The sequence below is a fragment of the Frieseomelitta varia genome, unplaced genomic scaffold (assembly GCF_011392965.1).
Source record: "Frieseomelitta varia isolate USP_RPSP 00005682 unplaced genomic scaffold, Fvar_1.2 scaffold_379, whole genome shotgun sequence".
Lineage (NCBI taxonomy): Eukaryota > Metazoa > Arthropoda > Insecta > Hymenoptera > Apidae > Frieseomelitta > Frieseomelitta varia.
In genome coordinates this window covers 499,170-519,423 of record NW_025110122.1, presented here as the reverse complement: position 1 = coordinate 519,423, position 20,254 = coordinate 499,170, and the positions used below count along the sequence as shown (strand labels likewise).

Below are 20,254 nucleotides of genomic sequence, written 5' to 3'. Positions count from 1 at the left end.
GTCGCTCGTTCTGTTTCGATTATCAAATAGTCTTTTACAGTGTATGGTACGAAAAACATGTGAGCTTTTATAATTTTTACAAATAATACATAGGCCGGAATTTCCAGAATAAATAAATCTTTCGGTAAGTTCTGTCCAATTTACCTCCAAGACGTATAACTCGACAGAGTCAGAATTGTGATTAACTCACAGTACAAGTTACAAAGTTTGTTGGTTAGAAATAGCCACAATCGTTTTTTACGAAAATGAATGTGACTTTTTGTCGAGGCATGAGATTCGCAACTACTTTAGGATTTAGTCCCATATTGGCGACGAGAAATTTCTTAGAAACAACACGTCTCATACGATGTACCGATTCAAAGAGTTGGAGATTGAAATTTTTCGGTAGGTTAACGCGTAAAATTACTATGATTTACAACCGCAATCACGACGTTGTCGATTTCAGAAAGGTATCCACATTATAGAAACCCCTCGTGTAATTATGTTTCGTTCCTTAATCACATTAAAACATATGAAATGCCATATAAGAACAAATTTGGTAAGAATGCCTTGGTGGCGTGTTATTGCAACTTGAACTGTAATAAAGGAGATACCCCGAAAGTACAGCCAATGAAAAAACTCTCAGTATTCGCGAAAATGAAACAAATGACCAAGGATTATTGGCATATTTTAATTCCAGTTCATATAATTACCAATATAGGATGGATTGTCATATTTTATGTAGCAATTAAAAAGTAAGCAGTGTTAAATAATATTTACATGATAAATTACATACAATCACAGTACTTTGCAATGTCTGTTCTTTCAGTGGTGTGGATATTACAAACCTCATGGAGCTTATGCATTTTAGTAATAAATATATAGAGACAGTAAATAACTCCAATGTTGGAAATTGGGCTTTAACGTACCTTCTTTATAAAATATTTACACCTCTTAGATATACTGTCACTATAGGTAATTAAACAAAAGTAATTCTCAAAACTGTTGATTATACAAAAAATTAATAATAATGTATATGTAGGATGTACAACAATGGCTATTAAACAGCTTAGCAAGTCAGGGATGGTAAAACCTTTGTCATTTAAGGTATATTAAATTACTTTTATACTTGAGAATAAACTGTACAAAAATATTTAATTAAAATTGACAACTTTTTTACATGCCTTCTTGATGTAGTCTGCATATGATACTGTGTGTAGGTTTATTTCCTACTAAATCAAAACTTAGAATTCTTTTCATTTAGTTTACTTTTTTAGGTTCCTAGCGCATCATCTATGAATTTATAATATGTTCTTCATAATTTGTTCTATGTTGTAGACAACAGAACCAAGTAAAACAACTACGCCATGGGAGATACCATTAAAAATAGAACGACAAACAAAACCTCCGAAAACTTAGCGAAAACATGTAGAATAGAATTGCTGAATAAAAGATTTTGGTTTATCTGTAATCCAGAAGCCTGATCGATCGAACGAATTGTATACTGTCCCTTGTAAATGTGTAAATGTTATTATGTTATGATAAAAGAAAATCCTGTATGTACTATTATTATATGAAAGCCCTACCATATACCATTTACCTGAAACCCTATAAAAAAAATTAATAGACATTAATGGATTACGGATGCTCAGACACTCCTCTTTATTAAACGGATGTCTTATCTTACATACATTTAAATAACATTGTACTTTCCATCTACAATACTCTTATTTTCAGCTTAAGTCATCTACACGTAGATATATTGATTGATTAATCAGATAAAGAAAACTTTTTTGGCAGCATGAACTGTGCGTTTAACATTCTAGAATTATTCGTCTTAAGTGCATCGAATTTTACGTCGTACTGTTCATTAATTTAAACGTTATTATTAGCGTAATTTTTAATGATTTAACGATAGCGTGTTATTACAATTCCTGAGTAATATTCATGAATATCGAGAGTATTGTATGAAGATTTGACACTAATAATCGATATATAATGTATTGTCGTAATAAATACTGTTAGCAAAACGTGAGACATCGAATATGGTAATGAACGTTATATTTATCGTAAGTCACTATGTCGAGACGCATCCAGAAATCTTAATCGAGAAAATGGACACGTATTGACAACAGGATTGTGTCATGTTATATTATGTATAGTATTAATATTAATATATATAATTATACGTAATGTATCAAACATATATACACGAACTAAAATAAGAAATTGCTTAATGACATAGTTATTATGCTAATGTATCACAGTTGCCTGCGCAACTCGTTCATCCTAACGAGACTACTGCATTCACGTATAGTACCTTGGACAAAATAAATAAGAGCACATATATTAAATATACCACTAACTTATATTAGTAGCTGTCAATGTAAAATTATTTCCTGTAAGACTGCACTGATATATATTGCTAGAAAAAAAATCAAACATCGACCTGACTATCTAAATGATCCCAATGGGCAGTGTAAGTATTTCGATTCTGTAAATATCCAGTCTTACTACGTTACGTTAAAACCTTCGTGTTTTAGAGGAACAATAAAGCTACGTTATTTCTGCAGTCATTGATTATATTGTAAATATCGGTATATGTGTCCTCTATAAATTTCTACTTTGTAAATACGTATAAATTTTACCTTAGTAATAGCTCAGTTTGTTCAGTCAGTTCTTAACGATGTTCATTACTGGATGATACACAGATTAATCTTAAAAAATTGTCTTAAGATATTTAACTTAATTTATCCCATAAATTGATAACTAGCTGATACTGGCTGTGGTGCTCTGGGTTGCGTATGAGATATACGTTGGATGTGGCACGCACGACACATAAGTCTACCATCGAGTGGGTAGCATCGTTTGTCCGGTTCGTCGGTCAATTGCATACCACAATCTTCGCAAACGTAACAATCTACATGAAAATCTTTGTCCATAGAAACAACTCTCACAGTTTCCTCCGTACCCTGAAAAGTAAATTATATCAATGTTACATCTGCTTCCTTTATTAAAATTACGCTATCTAAAAATATAATTACTTACCTCAACTGGAGTGATTCCCTTTCCACAGGAAGCACATTTTGGCGCGAACATTCTGTGATAATCGTTAACACAGTAAATTTTATTGTCAACGTCAACCGTAAAGGGAACACCATCAAGACATTCGTTACAGACGCAACATCTAAAGCACCCTGGATGGTAGGATTTCCCCATGGCTTGTAATATCTATAGGTAAGAAAATGTAGAATGATAATAAATAAAGTCGTAACATAGATCGTCCTAATATTATCGACTTAATTACCATTTCCATGATGAGATGACCACAGATTGCGCACTTCTCGGCAGTTTGTTGGAAGCCAGAATACTGTGGACAAAACATTCTATGAGCTACGTCATCGTATCACGCGTCCATTGCAATTACTGTCTTACATACCAAATAATCTTCCTCGCAGTATACCCTTCCGTGAACATTATAGAACGCTTTGCCGCGCAACGCTCTTCCACAAGAACAGCATATGAAACAATTCGTGTGATAAAGATTGCCCATGGCTTGGCAGGCCTGACCTGCCCCTGTTACTTTTTCACCACATGTGTGACAGATACCTATCGAGAAGCGTCAATGTATCCTTTGTAATATTGCAACAAAATCGTGTAAATAGAATTTTCTCGTAACTACATTTGGAACTATTTTTAGGATCATGAAAATACCCATCAACCAAAATTCTATAGTTCGGTGTAGCAGTGGACAAAGTTTAAAAATACATCCGTCAATGAGATCTGTTCGACAATAAGATCTGTTCTTCGGGGTCAATAACTGTCAGAAACACCGATTGATGCCACGATACAAAGGAACTATTCAGAAGAAACTCACAACTATTAATAGGTAACACGGGTCCTGCCATTCCCTTCGCAGGAATCCTTTATCCCTCATTTGCCGTTAGTGACACTTGTAGTTTCGATTCACCGGTTCGGTTTCACTAGGCCAGTCTCGCTCGAACTAGAATACGCCAACGAGTCGGACTAGTCTATCTATAACGAGATTACTTACCGCGGCGAGCGCGACCTGGCCACGGTAGTTTGCTGTGTACAGGACGTTACACGAAGAATAGAACTCTTATAGAAAAACAAAGAGGAATAAACTAAGCTCACCTAAACGCCAGCCTACCTCTTAACATTGGCTCGCTCGACTGAAGTTCCTACCCGCTCGTGTGATTCTTTCCATTCCTCGTTGCCTACGTTTAAACTATGTTCAAATAAAATCTACACCACTATCTATTCGAAAAATACTGGTTTTAAAAAAAATGCGCAACCAAATATAGATACGGTTGGAAGCAATTTGCATCGAATGCATATTTATCTGAATTGATAAGTATTTCACAGTTGTGCAACCACACCGATAGGTCATTTACAAGACCATTAGAATGACGTTAAATTTTTTATTTAAATATCTTACAAATTTCGAACTTTGAGCTCGGATAAAATGATACTACGGATCTTTTGTTCGATTGTACTTCATCGATATTTTTGGACGGCTATTCTTCGTAGCCTTTATCCTTGTGTCTGTGAAGTGATTTTCACTGAAATAGCAAGTACTTGATTATAAAACACAATAGACATCGAAGAAAGTGCCCAATATGAACATCATCTTACGATGTTGAGATACATATGTATAGTACAAAGGAGAGATAGCGCATATATGCGCTCACCTAACAAACGCATGTAACTCGCACACTTGTAGCGCTTCACGTAGGTGGAAACGAATGGGCAGAGAGTGAATGTCAACGAAACGTCGGGTTAAAAAGTTTCGCGACACACTGAAACTTGACTCCATTTTCCGAAACCGGTCTACCAAGCGAGAACTTGTGCCGTGGGAATTGGCACGGTACCCTGCTACTTTTTATTCTTACTCGAAATCGATGCAAATTATAGGAACGTGTCGATGATTGATGAATCCCTAATGACGGAATTATGTGAAACTATCGCATCTTAATCTATTTCAGAAATTACACAAATGTTATTGGAAAAACAAATCATGGCATGGTAATTGGTGAAACTATCTAAACATCATACAAAGTTATTCCACAGACAAATTTACAAAGATACAGAAACATGTTTGAACAGAAATATGTTTCTTCGTGAATGCTTGATAATTGTTTTACAAGTGTTATGCGATCGTTTCTTACCGAAGTATTCCCCTTCCTCTTCTTGCTTCTCCATCTCTTCTTCGAGTTGTCTTGTCAGTTCTTCTATCTTTCTCTCCGCTTCGGTTGGCCCCTGTACGAAATAAATCACATCGCACGTTGCAATCAGTACTGACAAATAATGCCATGGATTGGGATGGGATTTCAACAATATAATAATAATTTTGACGAAAAGGAGAAAAGTTCGGCATACAGAAGATACATTCCATGCTTTAAGAAGATGCGTATACGATCTTTGAATAAAATATTGCGCGTAACTACAGAACGCTTGTCAGAAACTGACAACTTACAACGTGTGATTCAGCACGAGTCACCAGTTCGAAGAAAGAATTCGTCACAGATGGTAAAATATTATAAGCAATAAGTATTTGTTTCTACGCGATACCAAAAGTTGTTAAAGTTAATGTTATTTCGATGCTCTTTATAGTAAATGGGAAGAAATATTTATCAGACTGTTCAAAGTAGTATTTTCATATGTTACATAGGTCAGTCATTATGTAAAATATCGGCGATAGCGGCTGACATTTGTGACATCATCGCTTAAATGAATATGAATATGAAAAGCTGCAGCATCAGCATTTCTCGAATAAGAATTATGTATATTACAGGAAGCATAATTAAAAAATTTATAATTTATTATTTTTCACTGCCAGCTTTAATGACGAATCATTAAAGTTTTCATAATCACATCTTTCATATGAAATCAGCATGCAAATGGATCAGCGTGCTGGCATTCGGCCAAAATAAATCGAAAGCAACGATCTGTTCCCGTAACCCAATTAACGTATGATTACAGTGTTACATTGTGAACAGGTTTTACAAGAGGAAAAATTTCTTAAAATATAGCTGGAAAAATAGCTAATTCTTACGGAAGGTCTAGGTGGTATAACATTGTAAGGTAGTAGACCCTTGCCGGATGTCGGTTTTATCGGTGGACTAACTGACTTTCTTTCCTCAGGTTCAGGTTCGGATGGCCTTTGTAATACAGGTACACCGGCATTTAAAAAGACTGGACCAGCTACACCACTAGTCACTCCTGGAGGAAGGCTGGTAATTCTGGGTCCATGAACGTTTGGATCAGATTCTGTCGCAATTGGTGTACCAGTGGTCACCACTGGTGTTTGTATCTGACCACGTAAAGGACTTCCAATAGTATTATTTGCGGAAGATGGTGAAACATGTCTGGGCGAATTAATTATATTTTGTGCAATTGTGTCGGACGATACTTGATTATGGGTTGGGCTTACTTTCGGAGAACCTCTTACATTATTGTTATTGGCTATGATTCTAGAAGAATCACTACGGCTAGATGAATATATAGGTGATGGTTTTGATGTATCAGAAGGATCAGGTGCATCTTGAATGAAATTTCTGTCATTCTGTAAATTACTTAATCTTAAATGTTCTGATGATCTATTTGAGGAATATATTGGAGAATTTCTGGCAGGAAATTCTGATCTAGGTTCTTGATGATGATAATTTCTTTCATTTGGTGGTAATACTCTACTTGGAGAGTAACAGGGAGAATTACGGCATGCAGATTGATCTCCTTGCCTCACACCATAGACAGGTGAGTTTCTAGCTTGAGTTTCTCCAGTAATATTTGCATTTGTACTTCTTGCGGGTGATTCTATGTAAGGTTTATAATTTTGGGGACTATCTTGACGGTATTGACACTGTTGTATATTTTCTATATGATTCGATGCTCTAAATCCATGCTGCCCACTCACTGAACTGTCCAGAGATCCACGATAATGATGTGGCTCTGGTGGTAAGCGTATTGGTGGAGACTCACTGTGATAAGGAAGTCCAGATCTAGGAGAATGTTGTTGCTGTTGCTCAGAACTGTAATTAAAGTTTCTTGTTGGTGTTTGTAGCTCAGACGGTGGAACATAAGCACTTCTACCAGCGTGATGATCTAAAGATGAGGAAGATCCTTGTAAGTACCTTGATGTAGAAGAATCTACGCGTTGTAAACTAGAGCCATCATAGCTTTGGCCACGTATATTACTTCCCCTTTGTTGTGTATATGATAAACTTTGTGTCATACCTCTTTGACTTTGTGCTTGACCTACTTTGCCAGTCATCACAACATAATCACCACCATTAATTGTTGCTGGATGGTAATAATTTGGTGGAACCTGAGGACCTGGTTTATTTTGTGTATTTTCTGGGAAATGTACTTCTTGAATATTTTCATATACAGGAGGTGCCTCATAGGGAGGTAATTCTTTTGCTGGTGATGCAGACTGATATCGATTTCCAGTAGGTACTTGTGGTTGTGCTTTTCTAAAAGTAGGTTCATAAGATTCGCTTGCTAAAGATCCCCTAGGGCTACTCTTAGGACTCTTTCTAGATTCCACTGGATGATAATATGGAGGATGAGGTTGACTTTGTTGTGGATAATAATCAATGTTTTCATATACTGGTGCTTGTTGATGACTCATACGATTTTGATTTTGTTGCTGTTGAGCACTAATCTGTTCCACAGGTTTTGGTGTCGGGAATCTTGATGCAGCTATTATGTTTTCACGTTCATACAACTTATAATCAGCTGCTGACTGTCTACAAGTGTCAGCATTGCTTTCAATGAAACTTTCAATAGCACCAACTGGTCTACCAGGCCCTCTGATATCTGTTCTGCTTACAGTATTCCTTGACACGGGCACCTGGGCCTCAGGTCGTGATCCCGTGACCCTACCGGTACCCGAAGCACCACAGGCGTCAGTGGGTTCATCCCCAAGTTGCAGATAACCTAACTTTTGTACGTAAGAGTCGTCAGCCGGGTTACACATTGGCAGTGATTCAAAGTAAGGCGTCCGACGATAACAAAAAATGTTTGTTAACAGTTGTGCGAATGTTATTTGTTTGACAATCAAATTTCTAAAATTTCATTACAAAGCGATTCGACGTCGTTCGGAAAACTGAATCAGCTCGGTGTTCGTCATGTCAAAGCGATATCCATCGACTCGTTGATATCCAACCTCTTCGACTTGTTCTCACTTGCTTTTTCTTGCAGGATCACGATTTTCTCACGGGGCACGATAAAACACGACGCACGTATCGCGACGAAGTTTACTGGACGAAAGCAGGGCCGTTTTTCCCCCACGATTTTGGGATACGCCCCACGATCACGGCGCCTCGAACTCGCGTCTCCTTGTTTCGACTAGCGTCCGTCCACCGGCAAATCTCGGATATTCGTTCTGCACGAAAAATCACCACCTGCGAAAATTCACACGATACGCACACACATGCACCTCGCACGCATCGTGGTTCGTCAAACCAGATACCTGCGAGACATTTTCCCCTGCTACGAGTTATCCAGATGTAGCCTGTATTGCTGTCTTTGTCCACAATGTGGCGCCACGATTACTATACCGTCGGTAAAAACCGTTTACGAAAAGTAAGGTTCCTACATTTCAAGCAATTCATTTTTTAATATCCAAAATCGTATTAGTATGGAAACACTCGCCGAAATGGATAGAAATAGAAAATAGTATATTTTTACTATGAGGTATATTCTTTTTAATATAATGAAGATGAATATCTTTTATAAAAGATTACAATTAAACATATATCAACATACATTGAAACTTTTGTAAAGAATATAGTTTTTATTAACATATTTTATAAAAGTAAGAAAGGTTAGAAAAAGAGTTTATTTTTTTTGTTTCAAATTAAATAATGTACATATTTTCATATTTAATATTAGGTTAAGTAATTTCATATTTAATATTAGGTTAAGTAAAGATTACAGCGCCATGAAACGACAAACTATGTAATATACTAGTGATTCTCGAACGTAATCGATATTTCTCGATCTAATATTCAGTTGTAACTGAACAGTTGGAACTGTTAGTTTATATGGAGAGTGTAGCAAAAAGAACTATTATCGAGAAATTATCACGTAAAGATTACAATCAAGCTTCTAGATTTGTGTTTGCATTCAATACGTTTTGCAACAATGGACATTATTTATTTAGAATAATACATTCAAAGTTCTTGTTGGATATAGAAGTGAATAGATATATGTATATATATTTCCATGTACAGTAGCTCAGTATTTGAAAATTATTGTATTATTGACATTTTGAATTAAATTGGCACTACATGAGTATTTACGTATGTATAAATTTATATAGTTAAAATATTCTTATTGGATATATATATATTTTTTTTGGTTAGATAAATTAAAGATGACAGCGCCACGAAACGGCGAACTACGTAATACACTTATTGCGATTCTCGATAATACGCTAATCGATATTTCTCGCAATCAATCTATAATTTCAGATGTAACATGGAAGCGTTAGTTTTACGCTGGAGGTGCAGCAAAAAGAAGCATTGTTGAAAGAATTTTCAGGTAAAGATTACAATTAATAGTTCCTAGATTTGTATTTGCATTATTCAGCACGTTTAAGATTTGCAGTGAACATTTAAAAGAATAATGTATTTAATCAAATCATATACCTATCAAATCATATACCAATTAAAGTTCTTATTGGTTAGAAGCGAATACATATATATGTATATATATATATATATATATATATATATATATATATGCATTCTCTGTTGTACATATATACAGTATTTCAGTATTTGAAAGTATTATTGAAATTTCAAATTAAATTAGTACATACATATGGATATTTATGTATGTATAAATTTATATAGTTGAAATATTTTTATTAAACGTATTCATTTTCCATAAATCAGTCGAATTTTATTACGGTATCGTTTTTGATCTGCCTTAAGATATAATAACAAGAATGTTTGTACATTTAAATGAAGATATTTTCGTCGAAAACAGGTAGGAAATTAACACATCGTTTCCCACTCTCCATTGGTTGTTAGGTAGAGCAGACATACACTCAGTTATACCCGAAACAGGTTTTTTTCGGAACCTGCCTAGGAACAGAATGGACTGGTCGACAAGTAAAGATGCAAGATCCTGCCTTGCGCGCCATCATGCATTCACGAGAACCGTGTACGGCATAATAATGCAGCGTAATTCCAATACATTGTATGTGTTTTCTATCTACTCCGATCGATACGAAGAAATTATCTGTCAGGAACATTTCTTGCATAGAATACACATAACAGTTCGCAATGCAATTTATTCACTCAGTTGGGCATATAATTTTTTATTATTTATCGACGTGAGGAATTTGATGTTACGATTGCTTGAAAAGGCTTCTTGTGTTCAACTAACATAACAAGACGACGGCATCGATGCTTGTTAGCTTGGAAGATTTGGGATAATCGACGCCTTGTTCACGATCGCGTAACCGTCATCGTGATCGATGGATTTTAAGAACGAGAGAAGCAATGAAATTAATCACTCATACTTACTCTATCGTATTCCTTGTTCTCAATTAATTTGCAACAATTGACAACACGCACGTAATTACGATGTATCTTCCTCAATCACAACCGAACGATGTTACGATTGAATAACGTTTCTGTTCTACCTATCCTTCAGAGACAAAATGAATTTTTATTTCGTTTACTATCTGTTTGCAGGAGTTGCACGTGTTGCCGTAACCATGCCCCGCTGTCGACCTACGCGGGAAAGGAATCGACTTCTCATTCACTGTGTCTCGCAGCTGTTCACTGGTCGCGATAGCATGGGCGACAGCGGTCTCACTCAACGAAAACTTTATATTTTCGAAAGGTGAGTAAAAGTCATGAATTTCTAGCCTTCGTACCACCCACCAGATGGTGGCACCCACGTTTTACCAGGCACCTGCGCGGTGATATCCTATTGGTCAATACCGGTTGATCGATCGCTTATATAACACTACGTGTGTGAATATTTGAATTTCGTCTTTTCAATAACTTGTTGCTCAATAGCTGATCTTACATTTAAATATATTTTATTTATTTATTTCTCATATGGAGAGAAGTTTTTTATACAAAGAATGGAGCATAGGAATCAAAAATTATAGAGTCTCTTCAGCTGATTTCAATTAGTAATAATGAGTGACAAAAGTTTTATAATTTGTTGCTATAATATTCCAATGAAATTATAAGACGTAAATGTGTTCAAGAGAGTGTTGACTGACCAAATAATCATTGATCAACACACGACTCAGGTAGTGCAAAAATTGTAATTCAAAAATTCATACATACGACATTCAATGTCATACGATACTTTCTCAAGAGAGGGGAGATGAAAGGTGATAAATTTGGATATATATATTATTTGCAATAACTGTCGAACAACCTGACGTAATTCATCGCGTGTGTCGCGAGCGGAAGTACAGAAACCGACGCCAGATCACGATCCGCTTCTGTTGAACTGCGGTACAATATGAGTTCTCATGTACTCGTCACGTTGCGTCTGTGCGACAATAAACACGCGGTTTACGGCCGCAAGATCGCACATGTGTTCACGTCTACACGCGCTTACGCGTTTACATACGGGTAAAGAGTTGGCTGGCGTGAGCACACAGGAAACGTATAGCTCTGTGTGCTACCCGCATGGCGGAATGCACGAGAATAGAATCGCGTTTGTCCGTACGTGTACGTATCTCGGCGTATGAGTCTTGGTGCGCAATAGACAACGACACCCATCAGTGCTCGTGGACACGACAGAATTTATATTTGTCAGCGTGCTGGATGGATGTAGCATTAGTGGACGCGCGTATATTATAATGCTCACTTAACTGCATCCTTTGTATGTACATACAGGATACGTGTGCATTAACGTTGCGATGGTATGCACACCTGTACATGCACGAAACAGTCGTATAGAATACTCGCGTATACGATACAGGTTGTTTCTCGACCCGAACGAAAATCACGCGGTGACTAGGCGGAAAGACAATTTCTTTGCGGAAAAAGATAGGAGACTGATATATCCTCGCATTGGGATCGTTTAATTAGCTGGCCGTATAATTAGGTGCTTTCTGTTTACCGATTTACGTATATGTGCCGCTGATTCCCGTGGTACAATGAGGATTTTAGCTTTCTAAAAGAGGAGTGCACGACCGTGTGATTTTCGTCGACACAATCAGGAAACTAAAGACCCACGCGATTTCGAGCGCGAATCAACGTTAAATTTCGTCGACGTCGACTTTCTTCCCTTTCCCCTCTTGCGTTAATATGTTTCCTCGTTTGCGCTGATGAAAGTATACCATCGGTGTTACTTTTTGTCTCGCCGAATCGAATTCCTACACCTTTTAGTCCGGACGCCCCAAGCAACGGAAGTCTTGCCGGTTCTCCCGTTTAACCGCCATGCACATGTGTGTAAGCTGCACGTGTTTTCATCATGCATGTCCCGTTCGACACTGGTGTGCGAACGGATTGTGTCGCATGTGAGACTGCTTTATGCTGTCTTATACTGCTTCTTGGTCGTCACCTTGTCAGGAATTCAGACGAAAGCCTGAACGATGTATCTAAAACACTTCATCATCGAGAATTCTCTTTGATTACCTTCGATCGTGATTACAACCGATCACGATCGATTTTGCAATACGTTTGTAAGTAGTGTCGTAACATAGAAATTTGCCAGTAGAATATCAAGAACAATCATGCATCATGGTGAGAAAATCATAGCTATGGCATCGAGAACAGAATTATGCCTCATTATTGAATTCTTCTCGGTGAATCTGAGAATCGAATATTTATGTTAAAAGACTGGATCGAATATTTATGTTAATTAACGTCTGCGTGCAAAATTCATATTACATGTGGCTGTACGAAATTCATCGAAAGTAGCACGATACTTTATAACTTTATTTCCAATGCAAATGATTCTCATGGTTGATGTTTTACTTGGAATGGTTACAACTTGAAATCAACGAAGAAAATTCCATGTCCGAATCTCCAACAAAGATTCTGACTCTTCGAAGACATTTTTCGAGAAATCTTTTTTTTTTTTCATAAGAAGAAATTCGCACGATTCGAACAATTGAAATGGCCTTTTGTTGAGACGATAGCAAATTAACAATCAATGATTTCATCACGTTTCGTACAGACTCCCACACGAAGATCAGTGAGTCATCAAACTAGCTACTCAGCTCCGTGTCAGGTGGTTTCTCTCTATCATGCAAACGCATCTTCGAATAGCAAGAACAGCGAGAAAATAATCGCGAGACAACTACCATCATCCGCGGTTCCCATCTATCCCGCAGAAACAATAGGTCGTGCAACATAGAGCGAGAAAGAGAGGAAAGAGAGAGAGAGAGAGAGAGAGAGAGAGAAGGTTTGCCGCTTTCCTTTCTCAGCGGCTCGAATCAAAGAACGACAACCATTGAACACAGGCACGCTTTCGAGAGGCGCGATCCTGAAAGCAAAAGGAAAACGGCGCTTTCGAACGCGAGGCTCTAATTAATAATTGATGCTAATTACTTTGTAAATAACAACGGATCTATAGTTTATAGAAAATGAATGTACTTCCGGCTAGGTAGGAAGATTCCTCGATGGATAAAAAAAATCCATGGTGAAAGTGAATTGCTATAATGAAGGGAATTGAAGAAACAGAGGAAGAAAATGGTGGGATACGAAGCTTTCAAGTTGCGTGATCTCGAAAGCAAAAGGAGATGAGAACGCAATTGAAAATAAACTAGGAAAAAGTGGAAATAAAACGAATTCGCGCGGTCAGAATCATAGAAGCGGCAAATATATGTAACGAAGAGCTGTAATTTGCTTCTCTCACGCGACTGAGGAAGGCCGTTATACACGAAGGACTCTTCCCACGTTACTCTGCGTCAGATGGACGCTCGTTTCGTCCACTCGAAATACAGTTTTTCATGTGCATCGTTCAAACGACCAATTTAATTTCTTAATTACCCCAAAGGAAGTTCCATTTAACATCTAAATATTGGCGATGAATCTATAATTAGCGGTTGCTATACGAATTTCTTGTACAAAAATGCCGAGGATTGCATTCATTTGCTTCATGTTATCTTGTCAAGAGAATGTGACTACGCTTTCTGCTTTTCGAAGTGAACGATCGAGCTATGCTTATACGAAACGAAAGTGCAAGTCTCATTTAAACGGCCTTACTCGTTTCAATAAATAAAATTCCGTATTACCGATTGGACAGAATTATCTGGATTGAGAAGTTTGTTAAAGGAACACTTGAGATCAGAATTCGATGAGCCCCTCCGTCTCGGTTCGCCGAGGTCACACTAGACGGTCACGCGCTACTAGTTCTAAGGTATGGATGTCGAAACACCCAATGGTGCTCCAGAAATTCCAGATTCTCCCAGTTGCACCCTGTATTTCTTAATTTTCTCTAAGATTTCCTACACCGCGCGAAAGAAAATGGATATTTCTCTTCAAGTCATTTGGCTGTAGTAAATATTCATAGATTGTTTCGTCATACTGAGGGAAAACATGGGGGATTCGTGCCGGAAATCTGAAATTCTTGAGCAACGAAAGTACCGAGCTCTTACCACGGTCGCATACTTACTACACGCGCCGGAAATGCGTAACACGGCGTGGTGAAAACTTGATCGCACCTTCGTCATATCCTGAAATTAGTAAACAGGCTGCAAGTTCCCAGAGTTGAAAAGAACGGGTTTCACTGTGATTGGAATTCTGGCACTTGGCTAACATTTCATATCACCTGCTTCTCAATTACGCAGGCAACTATTTTCCCATGCGAGATATTTAACAAATTCATATCGCGAGTTATTCCTTTCAATACTGTTTCTCTTTTATGAATTCTTAATTTATATCTAAAACATCATTCGAATTTAACGAATCGTGCCAGTTAGATTCGAAGACCATTTGTTTCACGTGACTGTTTGAAAATCGTTCGAGTTACACGCGATCCGTCTAATTAAGAACTGCAGGAAGACTTCGTTGTTGCAAGTTGGCCTCGGACGAATTGCCGGTTTCTTTAACTCATACCGCGGAAGTATTCGATTTGCAGCGAAGAATTGCCTTCTGCTGACTCGCCGACATTCTGTCGGAAACGTCGATAACCTTATCCATACTTTCTATGGTATTATGCCTCATAATTTTGACGAGGATTTTTTTCTCGAAAAACCTGTGTCACGTATACCACCGTTACCGAGACGATTCGTATGATTCATGGCGTCTCTATACCCGATATACTCTCATTTCCAGCGTGCCATATCGTTAAATGATACACGATATAGATCGTTTCGTGCCGCCATACTTTATTATTTATATACCGTCGTCACTTATCGTGAACAGTTATCGCGGCTTGCGCGAGCCACACTTTGATCAAACATCAACAAATGAACTGTGATTTATTAGTCGTTCCCTTACTATTAGTACTTCGAGATATCTTCGAATCTTGTATGTAGTAGCAAACAGATGTCGGATACGTGACAAAACGCGCGACTCCAATGATCGTCTGTGTGTGCGCTTGTCACACTGGTAACTCGTACCACTGCAATGACACTGCATTTCCAGATAGCTGGCTTCCTCGGCGGATAATAATAATAATCTTGGTTCATCGTTCCGTGTAATATACCGTAGCATTCCGTAAACCGCGTAACGAGTGATGCATGGAGTAACGGCATTCGAGTATCGACGTTAATTAATTGCATCTTCGGTTGCATACAACCGAAAGCCGAGAGCCGAGTTAGTTCCCCAGGTTTTTGCTGATTTAAAAAAATTCACAGTCTGTGCAATTTCGCGTACTGTTAGCGGACACGAGACAGACGCAATGCTTAACACAGCAGGATGCGAGAGACATTGTGCAAGAAAGGGAGTTGCGTGCACGTTGCAATGTACTGGTAGTACTAGCAGAATTTAAACACGAAGGCGATTTTGAGTAATTGAGATCGTTCCTTGCGACGATTCGTGGATTTTTAGTTCACGGGTTAACGGGATTAAATCGTCGTAGCGGTATATGAGGATAGCGTGCAGAGGATCATGCGAAAAATATTCAAATTAGAGGCATCGTATTTTAGAGACGGATTAACCCAGTGTGTATAGACTAGGAGAGCAATATAGTTCACGATGCTTCCCCGTGCAATTTTTATTTTCGTCGTCACGGTTAGGTGGTCGAGGTTCCGGCGGAAGTGGAAGCGATTTAGGTGTTACGTTATTACCATGCCGGAAATACGTGAACGAACCCCGTGGAACAGCGATCGAAGCGCCATTGTTCGTCGCGAAATCGCGCTTGTCACCCGGAAGTGGAAGCTCGTTACCGGAAGAAGGTGAAAATGTCTGACGGGATCGCGAGATCGAGAGATCTAATGAGAAAGTTTATTGTACGATTTATCTTCCTCACTGAAACGATCGTCTCACCATCATTTAGTCACGGATTGATTGATAATCGCGTCGAGATCGAATCGTAATCGAGCGAAACGAGGAAATGTGTGTTTCGCGCGTTGTCACTCGCGTCACTCTGCTTATTAGAATCTGTCACGAAGATGTACGAGCTGTTCCATGAAACACGGCCATTATTTCCTTGGCGTGGTTTCCGTTTTCATCGAAATGCTTTCACGTGTAATCATGCTAAAGTACCTTCGTTACGTGAAAAAGAAAAAATAACGAGCCGATGTGTGTTTGCGTGCAAGGGTGGAAAGTGCAACGATCGAGCCGCGCCTTTTGAAAGGCGCGGCCCTTGCAAGGGTGTGGTGTTTGCTATACACGATAATGCCGCGTCTCTGCTCCCTTATTTCTAATTCTTGTTTTATAAATATCCATTGGCACGACGCACCCTGTTTCATCAAAAAACAAATCGTGGACTTTGAATTTAAAAGTATGTATTTTACAAAGAAATTTGACAAGGAGTTATGTTATATTCCACATATTACGAGATTTTACAGAAAAATGTGGTCTGTATGAACCCTCTTATTTATCGCCGAGTACTTAATTTCCCACCTGCACATCTGTTCTGTTTTGTAAAAGAGGTACGTAACATCTCTCAGATACATAAATTGTATATTGAGGTACGTAATAATAATCTCTGCGGTACATAAATTGCAAATTGTAGTACGTAAATGTGATGCGCGTTAATTACAGCTGTATATGAACTTTGAACTTTCTACGAACGTTTCTGCTCGAACTTTTATCCAATTTGTCGGATCTATATTTCATATTTCTCATGTTTAGGTGTTAGCATACCTTGAATGAGAGTCGCGAGGCTCGCGAATAACAGGATGATGTACGTTCTGATTCTCCGGTTACGATAGATCCGCGTGGAAAGACGATTTATACTTTCGCGGCGTCTTATTGTCAGTGAATGTTTCTCAGTGGGCGATCGGGATTGTTTACCCTATGACATACTCGTCGGTTTCTTAGTCATAACTCATTCGTCATACGATACTCAACGAGCTACACACATCGGTCTAAAAAGTGACGTACCTTTAAGATAAAAAGTATTAACAATGGAACAGCATAGAAGCGCATAGAAACGCATCACAGAATTATCAATCGTATTTGTCGAACTTGAGACGCGCCTCGAATTTCTTCTTCTATGCACTTATAGGAAGCGATTAGAAAGAGATTGAGTAGAATCTTTATGTGTATTTATACATCGATACGAAGGGTTCCATTCTTCTTACGACCAAATAACTTTGACAAAATTCTTAAAAGAGAATTCCTAGTAGGAAATATAAGAATGCAATTCTGAAGGATGGTGAATTGTGTTTATTTTAGTAGCGGTGGATTACGCGCTAAATTCTTTTTAAGGATAATGTCATTTCGTGACTTGCCAAGGGTCTCTTTATACCATTTACCCGTTCGTTACCCCTCGTTGCCCTCTGTCAATTCTGTCTGAAGAAATCGGGAAGTTTACGAAGCGTGTAATGTGAGTTAATAAGTCGGTTAAGTGCGGGAGGTGTTCTACATGTGCACAGCCACTCCCGAATTGCCGATCCCATGTATTCACGGCCAATTAATCTATTATGTAACTTGTATCTATATCATTTAACGATAATTACTTTTACTCGTTAATTAAACGCGGTGGTCGTTAAATAAACACTCTTGAATTCTTTGTGCTTTCACTTGCAAATATCCCGTTTAAATAGTTTCGATTTTCTTTTGCGATAAATTAAAATGCTGTGCACAATTTCTGGATTTTTCTTGACACGTTTTCAACGGAAATTGGTTATTAACTTGCAGTATTTCCGAGATTTAACACACCTGGAATGATGACTGGACCGGTTTCGCCTGTTGTGAATGACTTTTCCTTTTTAACCAGAATTGAGATGCTAAACTAGCAAGTACTTAGATTAGTCATCATTGATTACCATATATTTTTCTACTTATAATTTTCATTATATTCCACCTTTGTAATGCCTACATAGTCAACTATCTTCAGCTTACTTCAAAATTGGCCCTATGCATTCAATGTTACTCTGACTTGCGATATTTTGATATTGTATTCATTAGAGAAAATTTTAAACAAGAATTGAGAGGTTTTCTTCCCTTGCTTTCAGAGATACATTCTATCAAGTGGATCTTGAAGTTATACGACGGTGTCAGACGAGCTTCGCGATGAAAGCAACACTCATGGGAATGAAGAACTCATCGAAGGAACTATCTTTTGAACTAGATGCCGTCGGCGAATCTCGTTACAGTGAATACCGCGGGATATGCAATCGAGAGATATCCCGCGGTGCTTCTCTCGATCCACTTGAAATTTTTTGGACCCCGTTACTCCGGTTTTCTTGCGCTACTTGCATGGAGGAGGATAAACTTGCTCGTATCACACATAGGAAACACTTGCTCCTTCCAAGAACATCTCGTGAAAGTGCATGTTAACTTGCGATGGCTTGCAACCTATAATTTTAAACTTTTATTTTACTTTCTAAAATTTAGGTAGCTTCGTTGACTAGAGAAATTAACACGATCAGCAAACGACCTTGTTTAGCTCATCATAATCCTGACCAATTATCTCGAGAATCGTGTTAAACAAATCCCTTAACAAACAACACGGTGTTATTGGATTAGTGTACAGTTACAGATGAAAACAACACCCATGGGAAACGAGACACGAACTTGCCGATGACCACTGGGGGAAACAGACCACTCGATGTTGGGGTCCCATTGAATGCATGCAGCACGGAACGGTCCCGGAAATCAGTCCCGTCACGCAGGCCGGAAACTGGACGATGCCACGTCGCTGGATTGACATTAAATCCCATCGACCATTCTCTCTACTCGAAACAATTAATTTCTCCATGTTAACACGTTACAGACCGAACTTGGCCTTCGTGATCCACTTGATGGCGTATCTAATTTAAAAATTTCGGATCGTTTATTAAACATCCGTGTACACCGTAGAATTCTTCCTACTGTCAGTAATATCTTCTTCAGTGCAAAAGTTTCAGATTTCTCCTCGAGACTCCACGCACGAAGGCTGCAATTGGTCCATCAAAACTAAATTCCACATCGATTGCACCGGCCCGTTTCCGCCATAACACCGTAGCCTGAAATTTAAAGATCCTCTGGGGTAACATTATTTTCAGATCGTAACACTCGGTTTAAGACGATATTCGGTTTCGGTACCGGCGAACAGGTTCGCCTTGCAAGGTGAGATGCGTGCTTCTCCCGTCCTTTCATTCTCTTCCACATTCTCTGCCTGACCATTTTCGTCCCGTACCTACACAACCCTCTGTATTCGTCTGCGTGGTTTTTTCTATCAGTGTGCGTGCCTACGTGCACACGTACGCGCTTGTGCAGGTGCACGGTGGGCGTGCGCCGTGCAGCCTGCAAAGAATTGCACACGAAGGAAGAGACTCGCCTGTGGGAAAGTAACGCAACACCATGAGAGCCGAAGGCCTGGACCGCTGCTGCCAAACTCCCATAGCGGCGTATGCATGCCATAGCGGCGTGTTCGTGGTGCTGGACGCGCTTGCTGCGTGCACGAGGATAAAGTGGCTGACCACCGTGGTTCCGATATGCTCTCTGACTTCGTTCTAGCCGAGTTCTTGTCCTCTTCCCCCCATGTGAATTAGTAAAAACATTTTCATTCACTGAATGTAGATCTGAGGCTATAGTCAGCATATGTAGTATTAGAATTTTAATTCTTAAAGAGGAATTTTTGAATGGCAAATGGTTACAAGAATGTATCTCGATAAAATCTCTTTTTGCAAACAATTTATGACGATTTATTTTCTATTATT

The 20,254-nt window shown here is 38.5% G+C and overlaps 2 protein-coding genes across 9 annotated transcripts; one reads left to right on the top strand and one right to left on the bottom strand.

Annotated features, from left to right (window-relative positions):
* Positions 1-27: 27 nt before the first annotated feature.
* LOC122531152 (protein FAM210A) lies at positions 28-20,235 on the top strand. 6 transcript variants are annotated; one of them, XM_043658823.1, is made up of 6 exons: positions 28-384; positions 446-734; positions 809-954; positions 1,022-1,089; positions 12,718-12,725; positions 20,181-20,235. In XM_043658823.1, exons 1-6 carry the CDS (start codon positions 246-248, stop codon positions 20,233-20,235), a joined length of 705 nt encoding a protein of 234 aa, XP_043514758.1. In that variant the 5' UTR covers positions 28-245. The 6 variants fall into 6 exon arrangements, with proteins under 6 accessions (XP_043514758.1, XP_043514756.1, XP_043514759.1 ...); XM_043658821.1 differs by lacking the exons at positions 12,718-12,725; positions 20,181-20,235 and adding exons at positions 1,140-1,160; positions 1,316-1,536; XM_043658824.1 differs by lacking the exons at positions 12,718-12,725; positions 20,181-20,235 and adding exons at positions 1,140-1,195; positions 1,318-1,536.
* On the bottom strand, positions 1,618-8,486 carry LOC122531145 (LIM domain-containing protein jub). 3 transcript variants are annotated; one of them, XR_006307206.1, is made up of 7 exons: positions 6,056-8,486; positions 5,169-5,259; positions 3,419-3,588; positions 3,287-3,349; positions 3,028-3,210; positions 2,628-2,951; positions 1,618-2,299 (listed from the first exon to the last, which is right to left on the bottom strand). XR_006307206.1 is itself a non-coding variant. In XM_043658797.1 (7 exons), the coding sequence occupies exons 1-7, from the start codon at positions 7,979-7,981 to the stop codon at positions 2,730-2,732; spliced, it is 2,523 nt and encodes an 840-aa protein (XP_043514732.1). In that variant the 5' UTR covers positions 7,982-8,486; the 3' UTR covers positions 1,618-2,729. The 3 variants fall into 3 exon arrangements, 2 of the variants coding, with proteins under 2 accessions (XP_043514732.1, XP_043514731.1); XM_043658797.1 differs by having other exon boundaries at positions 1,618-2,951; positions 6,056-7,104; positions 7,237-8,486; XM_043658796.1 differs by having other exon boundaries at positions 1,618-2,951.
* Positions 20,236-20,254: the final 19 nt, after the last annotated feature.